Source organism: Chenopodium album, chromosome 13 (genome assembly GCF_948465745.1).
Source record: "Chenopodium album chromosome 13, dcCheAlbu1.1, whole genome shotgun sequence".
Taxonomy (NCBI): Eukaryota; Viridiplantae; Streptophyta; class Magnoliopsida; order Caryophyllales; family Amaranthaceae; genus Chenopodium; species Chenopodium album.
The window spans coordinates 40,543,420-40,563,477 of NC_137846.1; the positions used below are offsets into that span (position 1 = coordinate 40,543,420).

The window sequence follows — 20,058 nt, forward strand, 5'->3', positions numbered from 1 at the left end:
TCATTTCAGTTCAGTTCACTTCACTTCAGCTCAGTTCAGCTGACTTCAGTCCATGAGAACAGGCCATGAGTAACAACTTACCAAATAAATTCTTAAATTACATTTGTATTTTTAATAAAGTACATATCCCCGTATATTAGCATGGATTCATTTAATTTAATTTAAACTATAGAGAAAGTAAATTATAAAAAGGAAAGGGCCCATAAATAAAACAAAAATACTAAAAAAATAACACCCAAGCCACAGAGATATAAAACGATGCTTCCATCTTTGTTCACAAATCTCTCTCTTGCTCTTTCAAATCTCTGACCACTTATCTTCCTTTCTCAAATTTCTCTCCTCTTATTTCTGCAAAAATTAAACTAAAAATCCCCATTTTTCTCTCTCCTTTTGTGTTTCGTTGAAGGGTAAAATTGTCAAAATTTTGTTGCAGAGATCCGTTGGAGGAAGAAGAAAGAGGGGTTTTTGAAAGTATATGAGAAAGGTTGAGGTCTTACGAAAAGACTTCTCCCCTTCTAATTCGCCGTCGTTCTCGCTGGGGTAAATGCGGCTGATTTCTTCTTCTTGAAAGATATAGAAAGAGAGCTAGAAAAACGAAAACCCAAAAAGAAAAATTTAAAAAGGGAAAAAAAGAAAAATATTTTTTTTATTTGGTGGGGTTTATTAAAAAATAAATTTGAATTTTAGGGTTCTTGAATTTGATCATCAACAAGATGCAGCAAGATCAGCGCAAGAAGGTTAGATCTCGTTAATTTTGAGTGTTTGTGAAGCAAGTTGAGATCTAATGATTTTTTGATTTTTTTTTTTTTTTTTTTTTTTAAATTTTGGTGGGTGAGATTAAAGTGAGCTAATTCGCCTAATTGCATCCATAATTAAGTTCAATTTTGGATTAGGTTTTGAACTTTTTTACTGATAAACTTAAAAACCCAGAAATTATTTGTTATTATATTTTAAATTTTGTTACTTAAATCCATAATTTCATTAAAATTGCTAGTTTTGTGTATTAAAAAAAGGAAGGCTATTTTTTTAAAATTATTTTAGGGATGATGATGTATGCTATGTTGGTGGGAATATAATTGTCGGTGGAGGAAGAGTGAGTTCAGGGCATGTTTGGCAGGAAGTTAGAGAATCAAAGTCAATAGTGTGTTTATCAAATCAATGGCACGTATCACTTTTTCTTGTTATGACATTTTGACCTTTGTACAAACAAAAGATATTTCCTGTTTTTCCTGTTTGGATATTATGGTTTTGGATTTTTATCAATTAGTTTTGGTTTACTGATTTTGTACTAAAAACTTGATTTTGTTCCAAGTGTTTCGGTGTCGGTGTTGCTCTTTTTAGGGGACTAATATGAACTGAAATTCTTATCTGTTTGGTTTGGTTTGGTTTGGTTGTGGATGAGGATGAGTATGGGGGGTTTCATGTTCTGAATAATGTCATTTGGCATACTATAACTTGGCTTCATTATTGGAGTGATTGCCATGAATGGTTCTATTATAGGATCAATTTGATTGATGTCTGCATTTTCTGTATGGCTGTTACTAATGAGTTGATTGTCCTTGTAAAGTTTTGCGCATAAGAAAATGGTTGTTATGAGTTGATTTGTCCTTGTAAAGTTTTGCACATAAGAAAATGGTTGTTATGAGTTGATTTGTCCTTGTAAAGTTTTGCACATAAGAAAATGGTTGTTTGACGTTTCACAATTATCAACAACATGAGCCCAACATTCGTTTTGGGATAGAGTGGGGTGGGGTGGTGAGGTGGAACTAACATCATTTTGAACAAGAAGGGCAAAGGCGTGGGATTGTGAATCTTTCCACTCCGTTCTGTTTGGAATGAGAAAGTTTTTAACATCTTCTGAGAGAATTCTTGTCAAATAAGAAAATGCTTATTACATTATTCGTTTCGGGATAGAGGGGGGTGGGGTGGTGAGGTGGAACTAACATCATTTTAAACAAGAAAGGCAAAGGCGTGGGATTATGAATCTTTCCACTCTGTTCTGTTTGGAATGAGAAAGCTTGTAACATCTTTTGAGTGGATTCTTGTCAAATAAGAAAGTGCTTATTACATTATTGGCTGTGCTAGAAAATGGCTTTCAAATATAAGACAGTGTGCTTGCTTGATATCTGCTGATAATTTTTTTTGGCAAACATTAATGCAATGTTCGAGGTTCAATTCAGAAAGTCTCTTTGGGCACAATACATATATGCTGGAATTATATAATAATGTACTCCTGGAAAGGGTGGGGCTAATTAGGTTGACAGTAGATTTTATGATGTGAAAGGCAAAACATATGTGTGGAATTTGTGTTCATCGCCTTTTTCTGCTGCATGGTGTGTGGATGATAGTTTTTTCAATATCTTTTGCTTTCTCCTGGCACGTCCGTCTAACTAATTTATGTACGATCATTAGCAGGCTGGTAAAGAACCAGAATTCTTCACTGACTATGGTGAAGCAAACAGATATAAAATTCTTGAAGTTATTGGAAAGGGAAGCTATGGAGTTGTTTGCGCTGCTATTGATACACATACAGGGGAAAAGGTGGCCATTAAAAAGATAAATGATATCTATGAGCATATCTCTGATGCTATCCGAATCCTGCGAGAAGTAAAGTTGTTGAGGCTTTTGCGGCATCCTGATATAGTTGAGATCAAACGTATTATGTTGCCACCATCTAAGAGAGATTTCAGAGATATTTATGTTGTCTTTGAGCTTATGGAGTCTGATCTTCATCAAGTCATCAAAGCTAATGATGACTTGACCCGTGAACACCATCAGTTTTTCCTCTATCAAATGTTGCGTGCTCTAAAATACATGCATACAGGTATTATTTTATCTAGTTCTAAAATAAATACATGAATTCATGGTAATTTTAATAGCATTTTCTTCTTAGTTTGACTTCTTCTCTCTTGCTTGTGATTGCATCTGTTTCTTTGTTAACATTTTCTTAATAGCTTTTTGTGACCATGATTATGAGTATATTCACTTGTATTTGATTGTTGCAGCTAATGTCTACCACCGTGATCTTAAGCCCAAGAACATACTGGCTAATGCCAATTGCAAACTCAAAATTTGCGACTTTGGTCTGGCTAGAGTAGCATTCAATGACACTCCTACAACTATATTTTGGACGGTACTAAGACATTCTTATTTACTTTTGTTGGTGATTGAAATCCCTCTCATTTTTGCTGATAGTCCATTTGCTATGTGCTCGTCTGTACAATTTATAGGATTATGTTGCTACAAGATGGTATAGGGCACCAGAACTTTGTGGATCATTTTTCTCTAAGGTATGCGTGCTTATCATACAAGATGATAAAATGAAAATTTGTGATTGCTTAGTTCCTTATACAACTCATTTCATTCTACTATCCTGATTCCTTTAGTGTATATTTGTATTGACATTGTGTCCTTTGAACTTAATGTCCGATTTGCGGTCTCCGCTGATGTATAAATATTAACCTGTAGCAATTGTTTTATTTGAGTGTTTTTTCGCATTCTACCTACAGTGTAGTAGTGTCATACTTGTGTTAGTAGATTAGCTGGTAAGCCTTTGTAGGGATGAACAAGGTATTATGATAGTCGATGAATACATGACCTATATAAGTTTGGAAACCATCTAGTTTCATTCTCTTTTCCTCGTTGCTTGATTTTAGGATTTTGAGATAGAAAGTGTTTAGTAGTGTTTGCTGGTTTTACCCTGTAGGATAATGAGTTATTAAATATATTACGTTTTCAAACTAAAAATTAACCTTTGTTGTTTATTTTACTAAAATTACCTCATCTTTGTAATGTTATCCAGCTCATATGATCTGTTAGAAAATTAAATGTCTTAAACTAATCTGGATAATTAATAAGATGAAGAGGATTCCATGGGGTGAGGTATTAAGCTTAGTTTTCCCTGAAAGCTAATTTCTTGATTTGTTTACCAAAATACCAGTATGGGCTAATGAACTTAGTCAATTGTTTGATTTAACTCCATAAGGGAAAAGGGCAACGTTACCAAATATCATGTATGTTTTAGGTGCACCTATATAGGTTACATTTTACGGTTACTTGTATTATACTATAATACTGTAAAATATTTGAAGACAAATGTTAATCCCAAATTCAGTGACAGCTTGTAATATAGAGCAACCTATCTTAGATTAGTGGGGGTATAAATGATTAAATGCTGCCTGTTCACCTTTCGCCTGTTTTATCATTCTGTTATTAATTAAGTCTCTGATCTTTTGTCCATGCTAAAGTATTTGTTTTGAAACCACTCAGGCTTACAAAACTTACGTCAGTTATGAATTGTATTTTAATGATGCTGCATTTCAATATTATAATTGTATTCTTAGTATTTTAAAGTAATAGTAATACGTAGATCAAAATAATTCTTGTTCAGGGAGGATTATTGATCTCACCTGGAAGTTGATATTAACTTGTCCTTCAGGTAATAGTGTCTAGTCTTGTGATCGTTTACTGAAGCTGTTTGCTTGGAGTCACATGCGTTAATTTTGATATTTGGTCTGACTATTGACCTTGCCTTGTGCAGTATACTCCAGCCATAGATATTTGGAGCATTGGCTGCATCTTTGCTGAGGTATTGACTGGAAAACCGTTGTTTCCGGGTAAAAGCGTGGTTCACCAGTTGGATATAATCACAGATCTTCTGGGTACGCCATCACATGATGTTATATCTGGGGTATGGTTTTCTATTGCATCTTCAATGTGATTAACCTTGTTTTTGTTCTATACATAAATAATTTGTCATGATCCTAAAATTTTATGCGAATTCAGGTCCGCAACGACAAGGCTCGCAAATACTTGACCGATATGAGGAAAAAGCAGCCTGTTCCTTTCTCTCATAAATTTCCAAATGCGGATCCCTTAGCATTGCGTTTGCTACAAAGATTGTTATCTTTTGATCCAAAGGACAGACCAACTGCTGAAGAGGTTGGTACTATGACCGGACCTTAGTTTTCTGTTTCACTGTAAAATAAATTGTTTGTTGAGTATTTGATTAGAATATCCTACTATTTGCATTCAAGTTGTGTCCTAAACTCTTTGTAAACTTAAAATCACAATATTTATATTTCTGTTGATATTGAGAATCTGTTTTCTATCAGGCACTAGCTGATCCATACTTTAAAGGTCTATCCAGAGTTGAGAGAGAGCCTGCATGCCAGCCAATCTCAAAATTAGAGTTTGAGTTTGAGAGGCGAAGGGTGACTAAGGATGATGTTAGGGAACTGATTTACCGAGAGATCCTGGAATACCATCCTCAGTTGCTCAAAGACTACATGAATGGAAATGAAGGGAGTAATTATATCTATCCTAGGTGAGATGATCCTGACTATTGTTCTGGTTTCTATTCTTAGCAATGACGTTTACGCTATTGCTTATCTATCAGCTGGTTTACATATGCAGTGCTATAGGTCAGTTTAAAAAGCAGTTTGCGCATCTTGAAGAAAGTGCTGGTCGAAGCGGACCAGTCATCCCTTTAGAGAGAAAACATGTTTCCCTTCCAAGGTATATAGCTATAGCTCTCTTCCCTTGTAGGGGTGTAAATGAGCCGAGTCAAGCCGAGTATTACCTTGTTCATGTTCATGTTCATTTAACTTAGGCGAGTTCGAGCATGATCCCGAGCTTTCAAGTGAGCTCAAATTTCTGTTCAAGCTTGGCTCATTTAGTACACTATATGTTCACGAACGGTTCTTGAACAACTCATTTATTTAACGAGTCTTTCATGAACGAAATTAATAATAATCGAGCTTCTCCAATAAATGAACTTTGTACTTTTGATATTTGAAAATTTGAAAATAAGCATAATTATTGAATCTTAATTACAAATTTAATAACTAAATCAACAATTGTCAATAAATCAATAATTCATGAACATAAAAAAATGAGTAGTTTATGAAGATAAATAAACGTTGAATATAAATAAACGAGTTCATGAACTTATCTGAACGAGCATATCTATGTTCGCATTCAAGCTCATTTATTAAACGAGCTTCAAAATTTGTTCAAGCTCGGCTCATTTATTAAATAAACGTACATGAACGAGCTTCAACCGAGCCCGAATACGAGTAGTTTATTGATCGGCTTGGTTCATTTACACCCCTATTCCCTTGGTGACGTTTGATGAATACATATTACATGTTCCTGACCTCGTCATCTTTCAGGTCCACGGTACACTCTAGTACCATACCTCCCAAGCCATTGGCATCTTCACACAAGGACCATCAAGCTAAAGAGGAGATGAGACCATCAGAAAGTTATGGAAATTTATCAAGCTCTATAAGACAGCCACCAAGAGTCCCACCAGGTATTTCATGCATCTACGGAGTGTTGATGGTAGCTCTTTTATTGTCTGTTATCTGTCAGTAGCATTGTTCTGATGTCATCAGAGGAGATATTGAACAGGGACTTAAAAATTGATCTTGTGTGCCTAATGGATGTTTCTACCTTTAGTTAATAGTTAGTGATTTGATCTAAATTGCCATGCTGTCTCATGTTAGATTTGGTGTCCTTATTGTGCACATCGAGTTCTTATTTAGTTCCCTAAAAGTGGGAAGGAAAATAAATGAGTTCATGAAGCTGCTTGACTTTCTTATTGGCCATCTTTCCATCGTAAATTGCTATTAAGCCAACTAGCAAGGTATGGAAATTCTAAGGATAGACTAATAAGGTGCTGAAAATTTGAATAGTGAAGTTACCGTTTATTTTATATTATTGATTATTTTTAACACAGCTCAAAAAGTTAAAATAACAGTCAATCAAATGTGACCTTGAGATATAGGGACAGAGGGTAAGGCTGAAAATGTATAGTGCTTTTTTATATGAATGGAATGAGGTTAGGCTGTTGTCACTTGCCATATCATATTATTGAACCCTCTATTATGTTTTTGTCTTGTGTTTTCAGCAGCAAGACCAGGAAGAGTTGTAGGACCTGTTGTTGCATACGAGTCTGGCAGAAGCATGAAGGATGGCTACGAGGCTAGAGTATCTATGCAAAATGCAGTATTACCACCACAGACAGCCTCACCACAGTATTACATCAGGCCCAACATCCAGCCAGCCCAATCCAAGCCAGGTCTTGGGGCTGGAAACGAACAAGGCCACGTTTCATGGGCTAAACAGCAACAGCTGCCTGTACAGTCAACCCATGAAGTTACTATTGACATCAACACTAACCCGTATCATCACCCTCAACCCAAGTCGGACCAATATAGTAGCAGAGTAGCCCTTGATGCAAAGATAATGCAAGCTCAGTCGCAGTTTAGTGCTACAGCTGTAGGAATGTCAGCTCATCGAAATGTAGGTACTGTTCAGTATGGAATGTCATGAATAATGCTAACAAGTGGGCTTTGGTCTTACCTTTGTATTAATGGGCATTGTGCTGGGGCTGCCTATCCAAGAAGGTTGAGGTTTTATGACCTCCCTTTCCATGGATTGTTAATTATGCCGGAATTATGTAGTGTGTCAACATCATTTGAGCTGTACGATTTCAGTAGATGCTAGATCCTTTTTAGCTAATATTTCCTGCTTTGTTATAGACACTTAGTAAGTTAGTATAAGTAAATAAATAAAGTAATCAAAATTTGAGAAGAGTTGTGTTTTATCTCGTGTTTTAATTTATTTAAACCCTATGTTTTCTTCCCTTAAGAAGGTTTAAGTGCATATAGAAAAAAGAAAGAAAAGAACCCCTTCCACATAAGATGATTAAGATACGATTCCTTAATTCGTAATTAACTCTCCAAATGCCAAGAGGCAGTTCACTACAATATACATGAAGAAAATGGCGTTTAGTTTTGTTTGCTTTGCACCATATTCTTACTGAATTCGGCATTAAAAGTGTGAAATACTCGTACTAAATTTCTGTATACCTGTGCCACATCTCATTCTTAGCCTCTTAAGGCTTAGGAATGTTAGCTTCAACGACTGCTATATAACCTAGTCAGCATCGTGTTAAAGATCATTCTTTAACTTGCAGGCAAACTGGTGAATTGATTTGAATAGAGGCAGTGCTAAATGTAAAATATAACATTGTTCAACAATCAGTATTGTTGCTTAATTATTGAAGGACTAAATATGAATTCACATCCAATTGATGTAAACATAGAATTAACATCCTTTTATACTCTACTTGAATCGCAGATGCAAATCATGCAATTGTTCGATGACAGTCACAGACTACTGTCATTGAATATACAAAGTAAACAAAAAAAAAAAAAAAAAAAATAGCATGTTTTTCGGATCACATTCACTTCAAGGTCAGTATCTATCTAAAGTCAATTGATCCCTTGTACCAATAAACCAAAAAAACTAAACAAAAAACTAATACTGTATTTGCTAAACCCAGAAATCAGCATCTCTCTATCAATTCCAAACTGTCAGAAATTTTACTCATCTCTGGCAACAATCTTGAACTTTCCTGTTTGTTTTTGCTGCAACAAAGAAAATCAATCGAAACGAAACCACATCAATCAACATTTATACCTCTTAATAACATTAGATAACGGTACAATAGATAAAATTTGTTAAAAATGGTTACCTTTTTCCATAGCTCAGTATGTTTTTTGCAGAACCCAGCAACAATCCCACCAGTATTCTTCCCTTCTTTAAGCTCAATAGTCAGATCTTCCTGCAATCCACAAGTCACATGAAACGCCAACGGACACTTAGGCTCAGAACACTCAATAGCACACCCTTTGGTCTGTTTACACAGGTAGCACCTATCCCTGCACCTCTTCTTAGGAATCCTCGAGCAATCGATCCCATCCCGGCCTTCAGGGTCCTCAAAGAAAACCTCCGGAACTAGCAAAGCGCACACGATGTGAGCCCAACGCCCATCACTTGTAGGCTTCATAGCACCTTTAGTGACAGGACAAAGACAACACTTGTGAGCCAAAGGTCGTGAGTTTGAATCCAAGCACTGAGCACAGAACCATTCCCCCTCGGGAATACCTTTGACGAGAGGGTTTCCATAACAGCTGGAATGAACCATAAGGTCACACCCATCACAGAACACAATCGGATCTGACGGATCACCGTCTGTGCTCTCACATACCGCGCATAAAATCCCATCATCGTCCTCGGCTTCCTCTTCTTTCTCCTCCTCTTCACCATCACCCTCTACTTTGATTTCGACTCGATTCGATTCCTCTTCTCCATCATCATCCTCCATTTTAGATTCAACAGATGGGTCATACTCAAGATTCAGATCAATGGGTAGAACAAGAGAAGGAGAAGGAGATTTAACCGGGCTGAATTCGGGCTTAAAAGCCCAAATCCTTTTCTTGGCAGGTAAACAGTAATGTGTAGGAGGGGTAATTGTAATTGAAGGAGGAATATTTTCTTTCTCATCATTGAAATCAAAAAATGAATCTCGGGCATATTTTCTCTTTTTAGCTGGGAGATTAGAGGGTGACAATGGTAAAGCTTTCAGTTTCGGTTTCGGTTCCGATTCGGGTTTTGGCTCCGGTTGACCGAGCAATTGCTGCTGCTGCTGTTGTTCTTGTTGTTGCAGCAGCCTGAATCGCTTTAATGGAGGTAAAAAATTGAAATTTGCATCCATTGTTAGAAGAGAGAGAAGAAGATTGAGAGAAATTAGCAAAGAAAATTGTGAAATTAGGGAAGTTTATTGAAAAGATTTGGGGATGTTATGATTTTAGAGGGATTGAAAATGAATTGAAAGGAGAAAAGGGGGGAAATAATGAAGAAGTCCGGGAAAATTAAAATGTTGGGTTTTGAGTTTTGCGGGTTGAAAAATGAAAATAGCGCGGAATTTTTAAAACGTTCACAATGTGTTTATTTTTCAGGTTTTTATTTGGTTAGAAGTTTGAAAGGTTTGGAAATGGCGCCATTTTGTATTTTTGTTTATTTTGTAAGGTTAGATTTGTCGTGGACTCGGCAGTTTCATGTGCATGGTCTATAGCTGTATACTACTCGTATCATTGGCGGATTTAGAATTTTCGAACTGGTGAGTCACCATTAATAATTAATCACTTGTTTTAATCCAAAAATTATATATGTAAAAAAATATATTTCAACAAAATGATTTTAATCCAAAAATGGGGCATAAAAATCCATACTAAAATAGTACTATTCAATCTTACAAGTCGAAAGTACATACTCTAAATAAATAACATGCTACAAACAAATGGTACTATAAAATTATTACATTAAATTAACTTTATGATTTTTTACTTAATTGATAAGCTTTGTTATTAAAAGAAAGCAGCACAATAAATATTCAAATTCAATGTCAGCAGAAAAGAGACCTGTTATCTAAATAACCGGTCTCTTTGATATTTAAAAAAATCTGACAACGTGCTAACTCAGGGAGGCTAGCTATAGCAGCAGAAAAGAGACCTAGATAGGCGGTCTCTTTGAAACTTTTTTTAAAAATAAAAATCAATTTTTTTTTGTTATTTATTTATTTATTTATTTTGCTAGTGAGTCACGTGACTCACCATGCACATGAATAGATCCGCCCCTGACTCGTATTACTCATATGCGTTATGTTCACTTGATTTTTCCTTATTTTAATTTATCTTTATCTTATATGAATATATTAAACTTTATTAGAACTTATTTTCTTTGTAATTTGTAATGTTTGAAATTGGGGAGTAATATACACTTGAAGGTACTAAACTTTGGCAAATGTATCACATAGGATACCGAACTTTTAATTGTATCAAATAGAGTACTCTGCCGTCGACAGGAGGTAAACTTTCAGTTGGTAACTTGTTTTAGCCGGTTTATTCGAATTTTTTTAAGAAAATAAAAATTAAATTGTCAGCAAAATACCTCGGTAAACGAAATGCCATCATTACCTTCGTTTGGTAGGAGAAGCGAAAATGCAATTACCTTTCCATCAAATACCAATAAAGAACTACACACACAAAAACAACCAACTTCCACAAATCACAGTTAACCCCAAGGTTTAGTGTAGCAACCCTTCTCATCTTCAGCAGCAGGTAATCACTCTCTATTTTCCTTACATGCTGCATAGATTGCCTCAAATCCTTCCTCATACTCATGACTTCATTTTTCAACTCCTGTTTGTCTTGCATTAAGCCTAAGATTACCTCTGTCTGCCAATTAGTTGGATCCTCCTGATCAACCCATTTAAAGTTCTTGCAGCCCTTTCCTCCCTTGTTTGCATCATAATCAGGGCAAGCAAGGAACCTCCTACCAGGATTATCCTTTGTCCATGCCTTACTTTTGGACACTAACAACCCAAAATTACATCTCTTTGAACCAACACTCACCCCAGAATTGGTCCTAGACATCTCTTATTTCTCTTAAATCAAATTGCAAATTTTTTTTCAAGCCACTAAATTTTTTATTACAATTTTTTGAATGCAGATTATGTGATCTGTTGTTGTTCAAGATGAAATATGGAGCCAAATATATATAGCCTCTTAATTTTTTTAACTGTTAACAGCTAGTTGCAACAACCATTGTTGGAACAAATTGAAAGTTCAGTTCCTTCCCATTAATTGCGTCAGAATTTAAATTTTTTTTTTTTAATTATTTTGTTGTTAAGTGGGAGTACCTTCACTGATACAATTGAAAGTTCAGTACCTTCCCTAATACAAATGGAAAAGTTTAGTACTCTACAGTGTATATTACTCTGAAATTGGGTAATTATGACATGTTTTGTCGCCGTATTTTACTAGGAAAAATATGCATAGATTAATTAATTGTGGAAAAATAAGTTTTAATAAGGGCTGACGGATACTCAAGTTCAAATTACATCTAAGATAAATTTTAATAAAGTCTAATAAGTTCATATAAGTCCACATAAATTCATTTATGTTCAGATAAGTGAAAATCAAATAAATAGTACATAATCTTAACCCTTACCACTTACCAGACTTATAAACCCTTAACCCTTACCGGTTAGCACATAATCTTAATAATGTTGTTATTTGCTCCATTTCATATAATAGAACTGTCATTAGTGAATTCCTAATATATATACTCCGATGAGAAAACATAATCAATAATGTTGTTAGATTGATTTGAAAATCAATTTCAACCTAGCTATCGGTTTTAATAATATTTACTTATAATACATAATTATAAATATTAATGGTCCAACATGTTTTTTGAAGATCATAAATAGAGTAAATAGAGCAAACAATAAGAGATAGAGTGAGTGCGAGTATCAGGTGGGTACACCCTAAAATCCGCACCCAACTCATCCAAATATCCAATAGTTAATATAGCTTAGGGAATTTGTTCATCATAATTGTTCTTTTATTTATCCCCTAGTCCACAGTGAGCCTTTAGGTTCTCTCCTTCTTGCCTACTTACATCAAATGAAGAAGAAAAAGATCTTGAAATGTTTTGAATGATGTCTTTATCAAGCATTTCTTAAACCAATAGTTCAATCACCTCCCTTTGCTTCAATGGGTATCAATGGGTAGGTATAATGTACACCTTTATGTGGAAGAAATTCAGATAGCACTTCCAAGACACGATTATACATTTCCTTCAATGCCTAATGAACCATCGAATGCCCAGCTCCATATCGCAACTCCCTGATGCTATATATAGTATATGGACCGCAAACTCCTTCCCATTCACAATCCAGGATAGTCTGTTCCAAACTGACATGATAGACTATAAACAGTACTACTAAGGTGGTATCAGTCCTAAAAGCTTTCTAATGAATTATTTAGGAAATTTTCACTTTTGCCATCTTTTTTTTTTTTGAAGACAAGCGGGTAACAATTTTATTCAATCAAATCGAGATCAACCAAAGTTTGAATACTTTGGGGGAACTCACTAGTACAAATACGTTTTGAATTAACATCCACATCCCACCTAGCAACTAAGTGAGCCACAGCATTGCCCACTCTCCTAATATGATTACAATGAAAGAAATCAAACGATGAACTTAACCGGTAAATGTCACCTAACACTCGATAAATTGGACTAGCACCCACTTGCGTACGTTGAATTGCATGCATCACATTCACAACATCTCCTTCCAACACTATTTTCCTATAGCCAAAGCGATGAGCAATCTGTACCCCATACCTAGCAGCCCCAGCCTCGGCAAGATCAGCAGGCCAGCATACATTAAGGCGCTGTGCTGCTGCAAGCAACAACACACCATTAACATCCCGTATTGCCACCCCAAAGCAACTACCGCCCCTATTCATCACTCTAGCATCCACATTAATTTTCACACAAGAATTAGAGGGGGGACTCCACCTAGAAGCTGAAGCAAGCTGTTGCACATCAGGACAGACGCTCATTTTCTTATTGTAGCACCTGTAATCCTCACTGAACTTTACAAACCCAGCAGCCACTGGAACTCCATCCAACCCCTGCTCACCCTCAAATATAGCTGTATTCCTGCAATGCCATGCTGCCCAGGCAAGGGACGCACAAACCTATAATTGCACCTTATCCAACTTTCTTGCCATCCAACCAAATCTGTCAACAAAAGAACTACTTGGAGCATCATTCAACATCCCTCGAAACTCACTGTGATCCAATATAGGCCTTGCAAACTTACATTCGAAAAGCGTATGCAAAATGGTCTCATTGCTTGCTCCACAAACAGAACAAGTGCTAGTCTCACGCATATGACGTTTCTGGAAAACATCCATCACAGCTAGGCTCCTTTTGCACGCTCTCCAAATAAAGAGCCTTAATTTCGGAGGGCCTCCCAACTGCCAGACCACTTTCCACAACTCCTCTTCCCTTGCGCCAAAAAATAATTCCCAGGTTCTCAAATGACCGAGTCTAGCCAACCAATAACCACAACGCACCGTGTATAAGCCATTTTCAATAGGCCACCAATACCGCTTATCACATGGCCAGTCCGTTGAGAGAGGGATATCTAGAATAGCTCTCCTGTCAGCTTCTATAAATGTGGCAGAAATCACATTTTCATCCCAGCACCTTTTTCGAAATCAATTAGTCCCTAAGGTCCAAATTGCTGTTATTAGACAAAGAAGGCACCAGATGAGACCCTTCCCCTTGTATCCACGCATCCTCCCACACTTTGATAGAAGCACCATTCCCTACACACCATTTGAGACCATCAAGTAGGACTGATTTTGAACCCCATATGCTTCTCCAACTATAACTCGGATCAAACCCTCTAGAAGCATCGAGAAAATCAGTATTTTTAAAATACTTCGCCTTTAACACTCTATGCAACAGTGAGTTTGTATCATTACATAACCTCCAAGCTTGTTTGGCAAGTAAAGCTTGATTAAAGCATTTCAAATCACGAAAACTCAATCCACCCATCGATTTAGGTAGACAAAGGGATTCCCAATTATGCCAGTGCACCTTTCTCTCCGTACCATTCGACCCCCACCAAAATCTCGCAAGTAACCGAGTGCATCTCATCAATAAGACCATCCGGAATACATAAAATGCTCATCATATAAGTTGGGATTGCTTGGGCAACCACCTTCATTAACACCTCCTTTCCGGCACGTGACATCAACTTCTCTTTTCATCCTTGCATTTTCTTCCACATCCGCTCCTTGAGACAAGTGAACACCGCTTTCTTTGATTTCCCAATAATGGTCGGAAGCCCCAAGTATTTCTCATGTTTTTCAACCTCACGAACTCCAAGAGTGTCAACAATCTCCTTTCTCCTCTCAGGATCAACACATTTACTAAACGTAACTTCCGTCTTACCAAGATTAACTTTCTGTCCCGATGCTCTTTCATAGGTACTGATAATATCAGCAATTTTAGAGCATTGCTGCAGAGTTGCTTTAGCAAATAAAATACTATCATTTGCGAAAAACAAGTGAGAGACTCTAGGTGCCCCTCTACATATGCGCGCCCCTTGAATTAACTTATCGGTCACGGCTTTAGAGATCAAAATAGAAAAAGCTTCCGCACATATTAAAAATAAATACGGGGAAATCGGATCACCTTGTCTGAGACCACGAGAAGGAGTAAGAGAGCCCGTAATTGCACCATTGTACTTGAAAGAGAACGATACACTCGACAAACACTCCATTATTTTGATTGATCCAACTTTAGCAGAACCCCATTTTCAGCATAACTTTTCTCAAGAAAAACTCACTCCACACGGTCGTACGCTTTGCTCATATCCAACTTGAGTGCCACCGTACCATCACGGCCTTCCCCTTTCCTCTTCATAGGATGGAAGATTTCAAAAGCAACCAGAGCATTGTCAGTAATGAGTCTTTTTGGAACAAAAGCACTCTGGTTTTATGAAATAATCGAACCCAAAAATGGTTTCAGTTTATTCGCAAGGGTCTTCGAAATAATTTTGTACAGAACATTGCACAAACTTATAGGCCGGAACTCGGTTATGTATTTTGGATCATCACACTTTGGGATAAGAACAATGCAAGTACGATTAATTTCCTCCAAACTCGCCTCTCCACACCACTATTTCTTCACAAATTGGATCACATCTCTACTAATTACACCCCAAAATTTTTGAAAAAATAAAGTGTGCATTCCATCTGGCCCCGGGGCTTTATTGGGATGCATTTGAAATAAAGCCGCTCTAATTTCTTCTCCCGAAGGCTCACTATTCAGCAACTGATTTGTCTCATCCGAGACTAGATGTTCGATTCCCTCTAAAGCTGCCTCCATATTTTATGGGTTACTAGTAGTAAAGAGCTCCCCAAAATACCCAGAAATAACCTCATTAATCGCATTTCCCGCGGTTCTCCAGTCCCCATTATTGTCAAACAGCCCCCTAATAGCATTCTTCTTCTTCCGTTAGCTTGCCTTGTGGTGAAAATACTTCGTGTTCTTATCTCCATCTTTCAACTCATTTGCCCTTGCCCTTGCATGCTAATATGACTCCTCTAGCCTCCTCAATTCATCAATTTTGTCTGCTAACTCCCTACATTGAGCTAAACCCCTTGCATCCATATAGCCACCTTGTGCTTCTATTAACTGAATTTCAGCCCCCCTCATCTTTTTCTTCACAGCCCCGAACTCCTTGGTAGCCCATGAGGTTAAGCATTCAGATACTAATCCAATTCTCTCATGAATTGGGTGATTAAACCCTTCACACCAAGCATCGGATACAACCGTACCACAAGCATCACTAGAGAGCCACATCGTCTCAAACCGAAACAATTTACTTTTCTTCTCTTCCGGTCTTTTTTCATCAAATTTCAATAAAATGGGAGCATGATCCGAATGACAAATGGGAAAATGTATTAACTCAGTAAATGGAAAAATTGAGCACCATTGATCATCAGCTATGTAACGATCAAGCCTTTCACGCACAATAGTCTCCGGAGAGGTACCACGCTACCATGTGAATATATTCCCCTTAAAACCAAGGTCTCACATACCACAATCATCCATAGCATTCCTGAAAGCATCCATCTCTCTCTCTCCTCGAACCACACCCCCCTCCTTCTCATGCATACCCAAAATCTCATTGAAATCACCCATCATAATCATCGAAAGAGAGGATTTTGATCATATGTGTCTCATCAACTCCCAAGTTTGAGATTTATTTGACGATTTCAGCCATCCATATACTCCCACAACAACCCATTTAGAATTATAATCAGAGTCACCTAACATTGCTTCAATATGATGCATCGAGTACGAACAAATACTCACATTCACGTCACTCCACCACAAACCAAGCCCACCTAATCTTCCCTCACTATTTACACAAAGCCCCTTACTAAAACCACACTTATTCCTAATCACCTCCAACCTTTTTCCATCAATTTTTGTTTCCGACACGAAAACAAAATTCGGCCTATCCCTCCAGCACCAATCCCGGAGGGCATTAACTCGCAATGGGTTGCCAAGCCCATTGCAGTTCCAGCTTAGCATTTTCATGACTCTTCGTGGGGTTGGTCATTACCAACCTCCGTTACTTGATTATCGATCATCACATCATCATAATCGAAATTTTGCTTTGCTTTTTAGGAACTTCCAGAGCATAATCCACCATTACCTCCTTGCCACTATCCATAGTCTTTCTTTTTCCTCCACTCTCCTCTCCCCCTTTCCCCTCTAACCCCAAGTCAACCTTTTCTCCTCCATGAGTTTTGTCTTCTTGAATTTTTCCTTCTTCCCCCTATTATCAGAAGTTCCTACAGAAAAGACAAAAGACAGTGGACTGATAGCCCCACTCTGCAAAGTTGATTGAGAAACATTCTCAATACCTAGCACTTCCTTATTCCCCTGAGCATCCCCCCCTACGTGATTATCATGCACTATAATTTGATTTTCCTCCCCTTGCCTACTCTTCTCTGTTTCAGTTCTTGCCCCACTCCCCTCTTTGGTAACAAACAACGCATTTTTCCTGCCCCCAATACTTCCCATCTTCTCTAACTCCTTTGCCCTCCCCTTTCTCGGAGTGGCTTTGAGAGCCGTCCCCCACCCCAATTTTTTCTCCTTCTCCTCATCTGAAACCACCTGACAAAACCTCTCAGAGTGCCCCATAATTCCACAAGGAAAGAAGAAAAAAGGAAGCCTCTCATATGCGAAATCAACATTGGATTCTCTACCCTTCTTATCCTTAAATCTTTAAAAATGCCTTAACGGGAGAGTGGTATAAAGCATTACCTTAACTCGCCAATATCTTCCAATCCCGAGCACATCTTCCTCAATTTCCAGAATTTTTCCCATGTCCCCAATTAGATCTTTCACATACTAGTCTGATCTGCAATTGAAGGGTAGGTTTTTGATTCTCACCCAAAAAGGTGACAACTTAATCTCCACCTCCTCCGGTTGTTCATCGCCCTCCACCTCTTTCAATAGGATTAGCATATTGTCAAAACACCATGGTCGGCCTTCTAAAATTTTATCGGAGAAAATTTTTATTTTATTTTACTACCATACAAATGCCACTTTGTTAGAAATTGCTACCACTTAACACTTTCAGTTAGTAATTCCGTTAGTGAGATCCAGCCACCCTCATTATCACCTTCCGGCCACCACTCCCTCCTTAGCCATCCTAACTGCCTCCCCGTCAGCCACCAAAATAAAATAAAAAAAATTAAAAATTTTTATAAAAAAACCAGCCACCCAAGAAACTAGCCTTGGCCCTCTTGTTAGCCACCCAGCCCGTCTTGTTAGCCACCCAGCCCCCTCCCCCCGACCGGCAACCGACGCCTAAAGCTGCGACTGGCGTCGGCAAACCCATCCCACCCCCTTTCCCCCACAAACGAAGCCCAACCCCCTCACTTTTCCCCTGTTGCCCTGACCCTAGCCACCACACCGAAACCACAATCAAAGATCTCGAATCGCCGCAACCACCACCACTACCACCACTCTTCTGCAACACTTCGCTCTAAACCCCAACGAATCGACCCGCCTTAACCTTTTCGGCCACCCTAACCCCTTAACGGTGGTTTCGGTGTGGTGGTTAGGATTGGGGCAGCAAGAAGAAAGGGGAAGGGGCTGGGCTGTGTTTGAGGGGGAAAGGGGGTGGGATGGGTTTGCCAGCGCCGGCCGCCGGCGGGGGGGGGGGGGGGGGGAGAGGGTGGCTCACGGTAGGGGCTGGGTTGGTTTCAAGGGAGGCTGGTTTTTTTTATTATTATTTAAAAAAAACAATAAAAAAAACTTAACGGAACCCCTAACGGATTCTGTTAAGTGGTAGCAATTTCTAACAAAGTGGCATTTGTATGGTAGTAAAATAAAATAAAATTTTTTCCAGTTAGCAAAAGTGAAATGCATGTGTTTTAGAGGTAGCAAAAGTTAAAATTTCCAATTATTTACCTCAAACGTAAAAAGTCTGCGTGTTTTTTTTTCGAATTGTCATCATGATCCCTTTGCAGGGATATATATGCCTTGCAAATTCAATTGCCCCTGCTCTCAAGTCTGAACTACAGATGATGGTTTTAAAGTATTCACAAAAGACTTAATAACAAGTTTTTTAATCCACCAATGAACGTAGTAAAACATAACTTGTATTACTTTGCAGTTTCCACAGCATTAAATTTTCAATATAAGCTTCTACAGAATTATGTCGTTGAAGCTTATTAGACTGCTCTACAACATTTTTGGAAGTTTTGTCCTAAAATCTAGCATTCAAATCTATCACAAAATTTTATTTTAGATACTAGAACCTTGTTTTTCAGCTTTCCCTATCATACCCAACGAAGCTAAATCGACCTTTTGTCATCAGCTTTTTTTGCATAAAACATTGTATTTGCAACACTAGCTAATCCTAATCATAAGATAAATGCCATCATATTCAAGAAATCCGAGTTTGGGAATATAATCTAAAGGTCAGGTGAATTGAACTCCCCTGCATCTGCTTGTTTCTTGGAGATTTTGAGCTATCCAGTAGGAATGCTTCAAATATTTTGTACTACTCTTCAAAACAGTATTGACTTGCATTTTTATTTTTTTTCCAGCCAATCTATCTTCGAACAGCTTGTTTTTAAGCATCTTGCTTTTGAGCTTGACCTTCCAATCTCAACTCGCTTTGATTTGCCCCTCCGTCGCCCATTTACTGCATTTCTTGTGGATACCAACTTGAATCAGACCAAAATGTGCAGTTCTGTATCACTGATAAAAGAATCGAAGACTACTATATACTCAAGAACAGAGAAAAATGGAGTGAGTGAGGTTTAGACATAAAATATTTTGAATAAACCCAATCGTTGTATCATTTAGTACACAACTAGTTTAACAGTTAACCACAATCAATCACTCAACATACAATTGATTCTATAATTCAATCTGGCATCAGAATGACTAATAATGGAAAACTGATATTGGCACCAAAAGTAGTCAACAATCTTAATTACAATTTGTAACTAGCAGCCATACATCATCTTGCATTGGCCAAACCTATGCAAGCGTACTTGTACAGATTGCTGCTTGCTCAGACCACAATTAAGAGATCTTTCACACAGAGGGCATGACAACCATAAACTTGCTGGTACACCCTCATAAAAATGTGCAAATGACCATCGATTTGATCATTTCACCTTTCCGAATCTAACTTCAATAATGAAAATTCAAAAGGATAAAAAGGAAAAAAAGAGGATGAATTACTTTTTAACTTGGACATACAATATCAGGTGTTTATTTTAAAATATAAAGATA

The 20,058-nt window shown here is 37.5% G+C and overlaps 2 protein-coding genes across 5 annotated transcripts; one reads left to right on the top strand and one right to left on the bottom strand.

The window, feature by feature from the left end:
- The first annotated feature begins 221 nt into the window (after positions 1 to 221).
- Positions 222 to 7,599, top strand: LOC145574762 (mitogen-activated protein kinase 19-like). 4 transcript variants are annotated; one of them, XM_081632619.1, is made up of 10 exons: positions 222 to 737; positions 2,413 to 2,824; positions 3,006 to 3,133; positions 3,231 to 3,290; positions 4,541 to 4,690; positions 4,786 to 4,941; positions 5,115 to 5,326; positions 5,416 to 5,517; positions 6,174 to 6,316; positions 6,917 to 7,599. In XM_081632619.1, the coding sequence occupies exons 1-10, from the start codon at positions 714 to 716 to the stop codon at positions 7,336 to 7,338; spliced, it is 1,809 nt and encodes a 602-aa protein (XP_081488745.1). In that variant the 5' UTR covers positions 222 to 713; the 3' UTR covers positions 7,339 to 7,599. The 4 variants fall into 4 exon arrangements, with proteins under 4 accessions (XP_081488745.1, XP_081488746.1, XP_081488743.1 ...); XM_081632620.1 differs by having other exon boundaries at positions 2,416 to 2,824; XM_081632617.1 differs by having other exon boundaries at positions 223 to 737; positions 6,914 to 7,599.
- A 716-nt stretch (positions 7,600 to 8,315) lies between these two features.
- Positions 8,316 to 9,609, bottom strand: LOC145576651 (uncharacterized). The gene is made up of 2 exons (XM_081634372.1): positions 8,546 to 9,609; positions 8,316 to 8,438 (listed from the first exon to the last, which is right to left on the bottom strand). The coding sequence occupies exons 1-2, from the start codon at positions 9,566 to 9,568 to the stop codon at positions 8,394 to 8,396; spliced, it is 1,068 nt and encodes a 355-aa protein (XP_081490498.1). The 5' UTR covers positions 9,569 to 9,609; the 3' UTR covers positions 8,316 to 8,393.
- Between the last annotated feature and the right edge of the window lie 10,449 nt (positions 9,610 to 20,058).

What these genes read in the sequence shown, in the direction of transcription:
- LOC145574762 (XM_081632617.1), top strand. Translation starts at nt 714, where the DNA reads ATGCAGCAAGATCAGCGCAAGAAG. An exon ending in GTGGATCATTTTTCTCTAAG is followed by an intron (nt 3,291 to 4,540) that starts GTATGCGTGCTT and finishes TGCCTTGTGCAG; the next exon opens with TATACTCCAGCCATAGATAT. An exon ending in GCCACCAAGAGTCCCACCAG is followed by an intron (nt 6,317 to 6,913) that starts GTATTTCATGCA and finishes TTGTGTTTTCAG; the next exon opens with CAGCAAGACCAGGAAGAGTT.
- LOC145576651 (XM_081634372.1), bottom strand. Translation starts at nt 9,568, where the DNA reads ATGGATGCAAATTTCAATTTTTTACCTCCATTAAAGCGATTCAGGCTG. An exon ending in ATACTGAGCTATGGAAAAAG is followed by an intron (nt 8,439 to 8,545) that starts GTAACCATTTTT and finishes TCTTTGTTGCAG; the next exon opens with CAAAAACAAACAGGAAAGTT.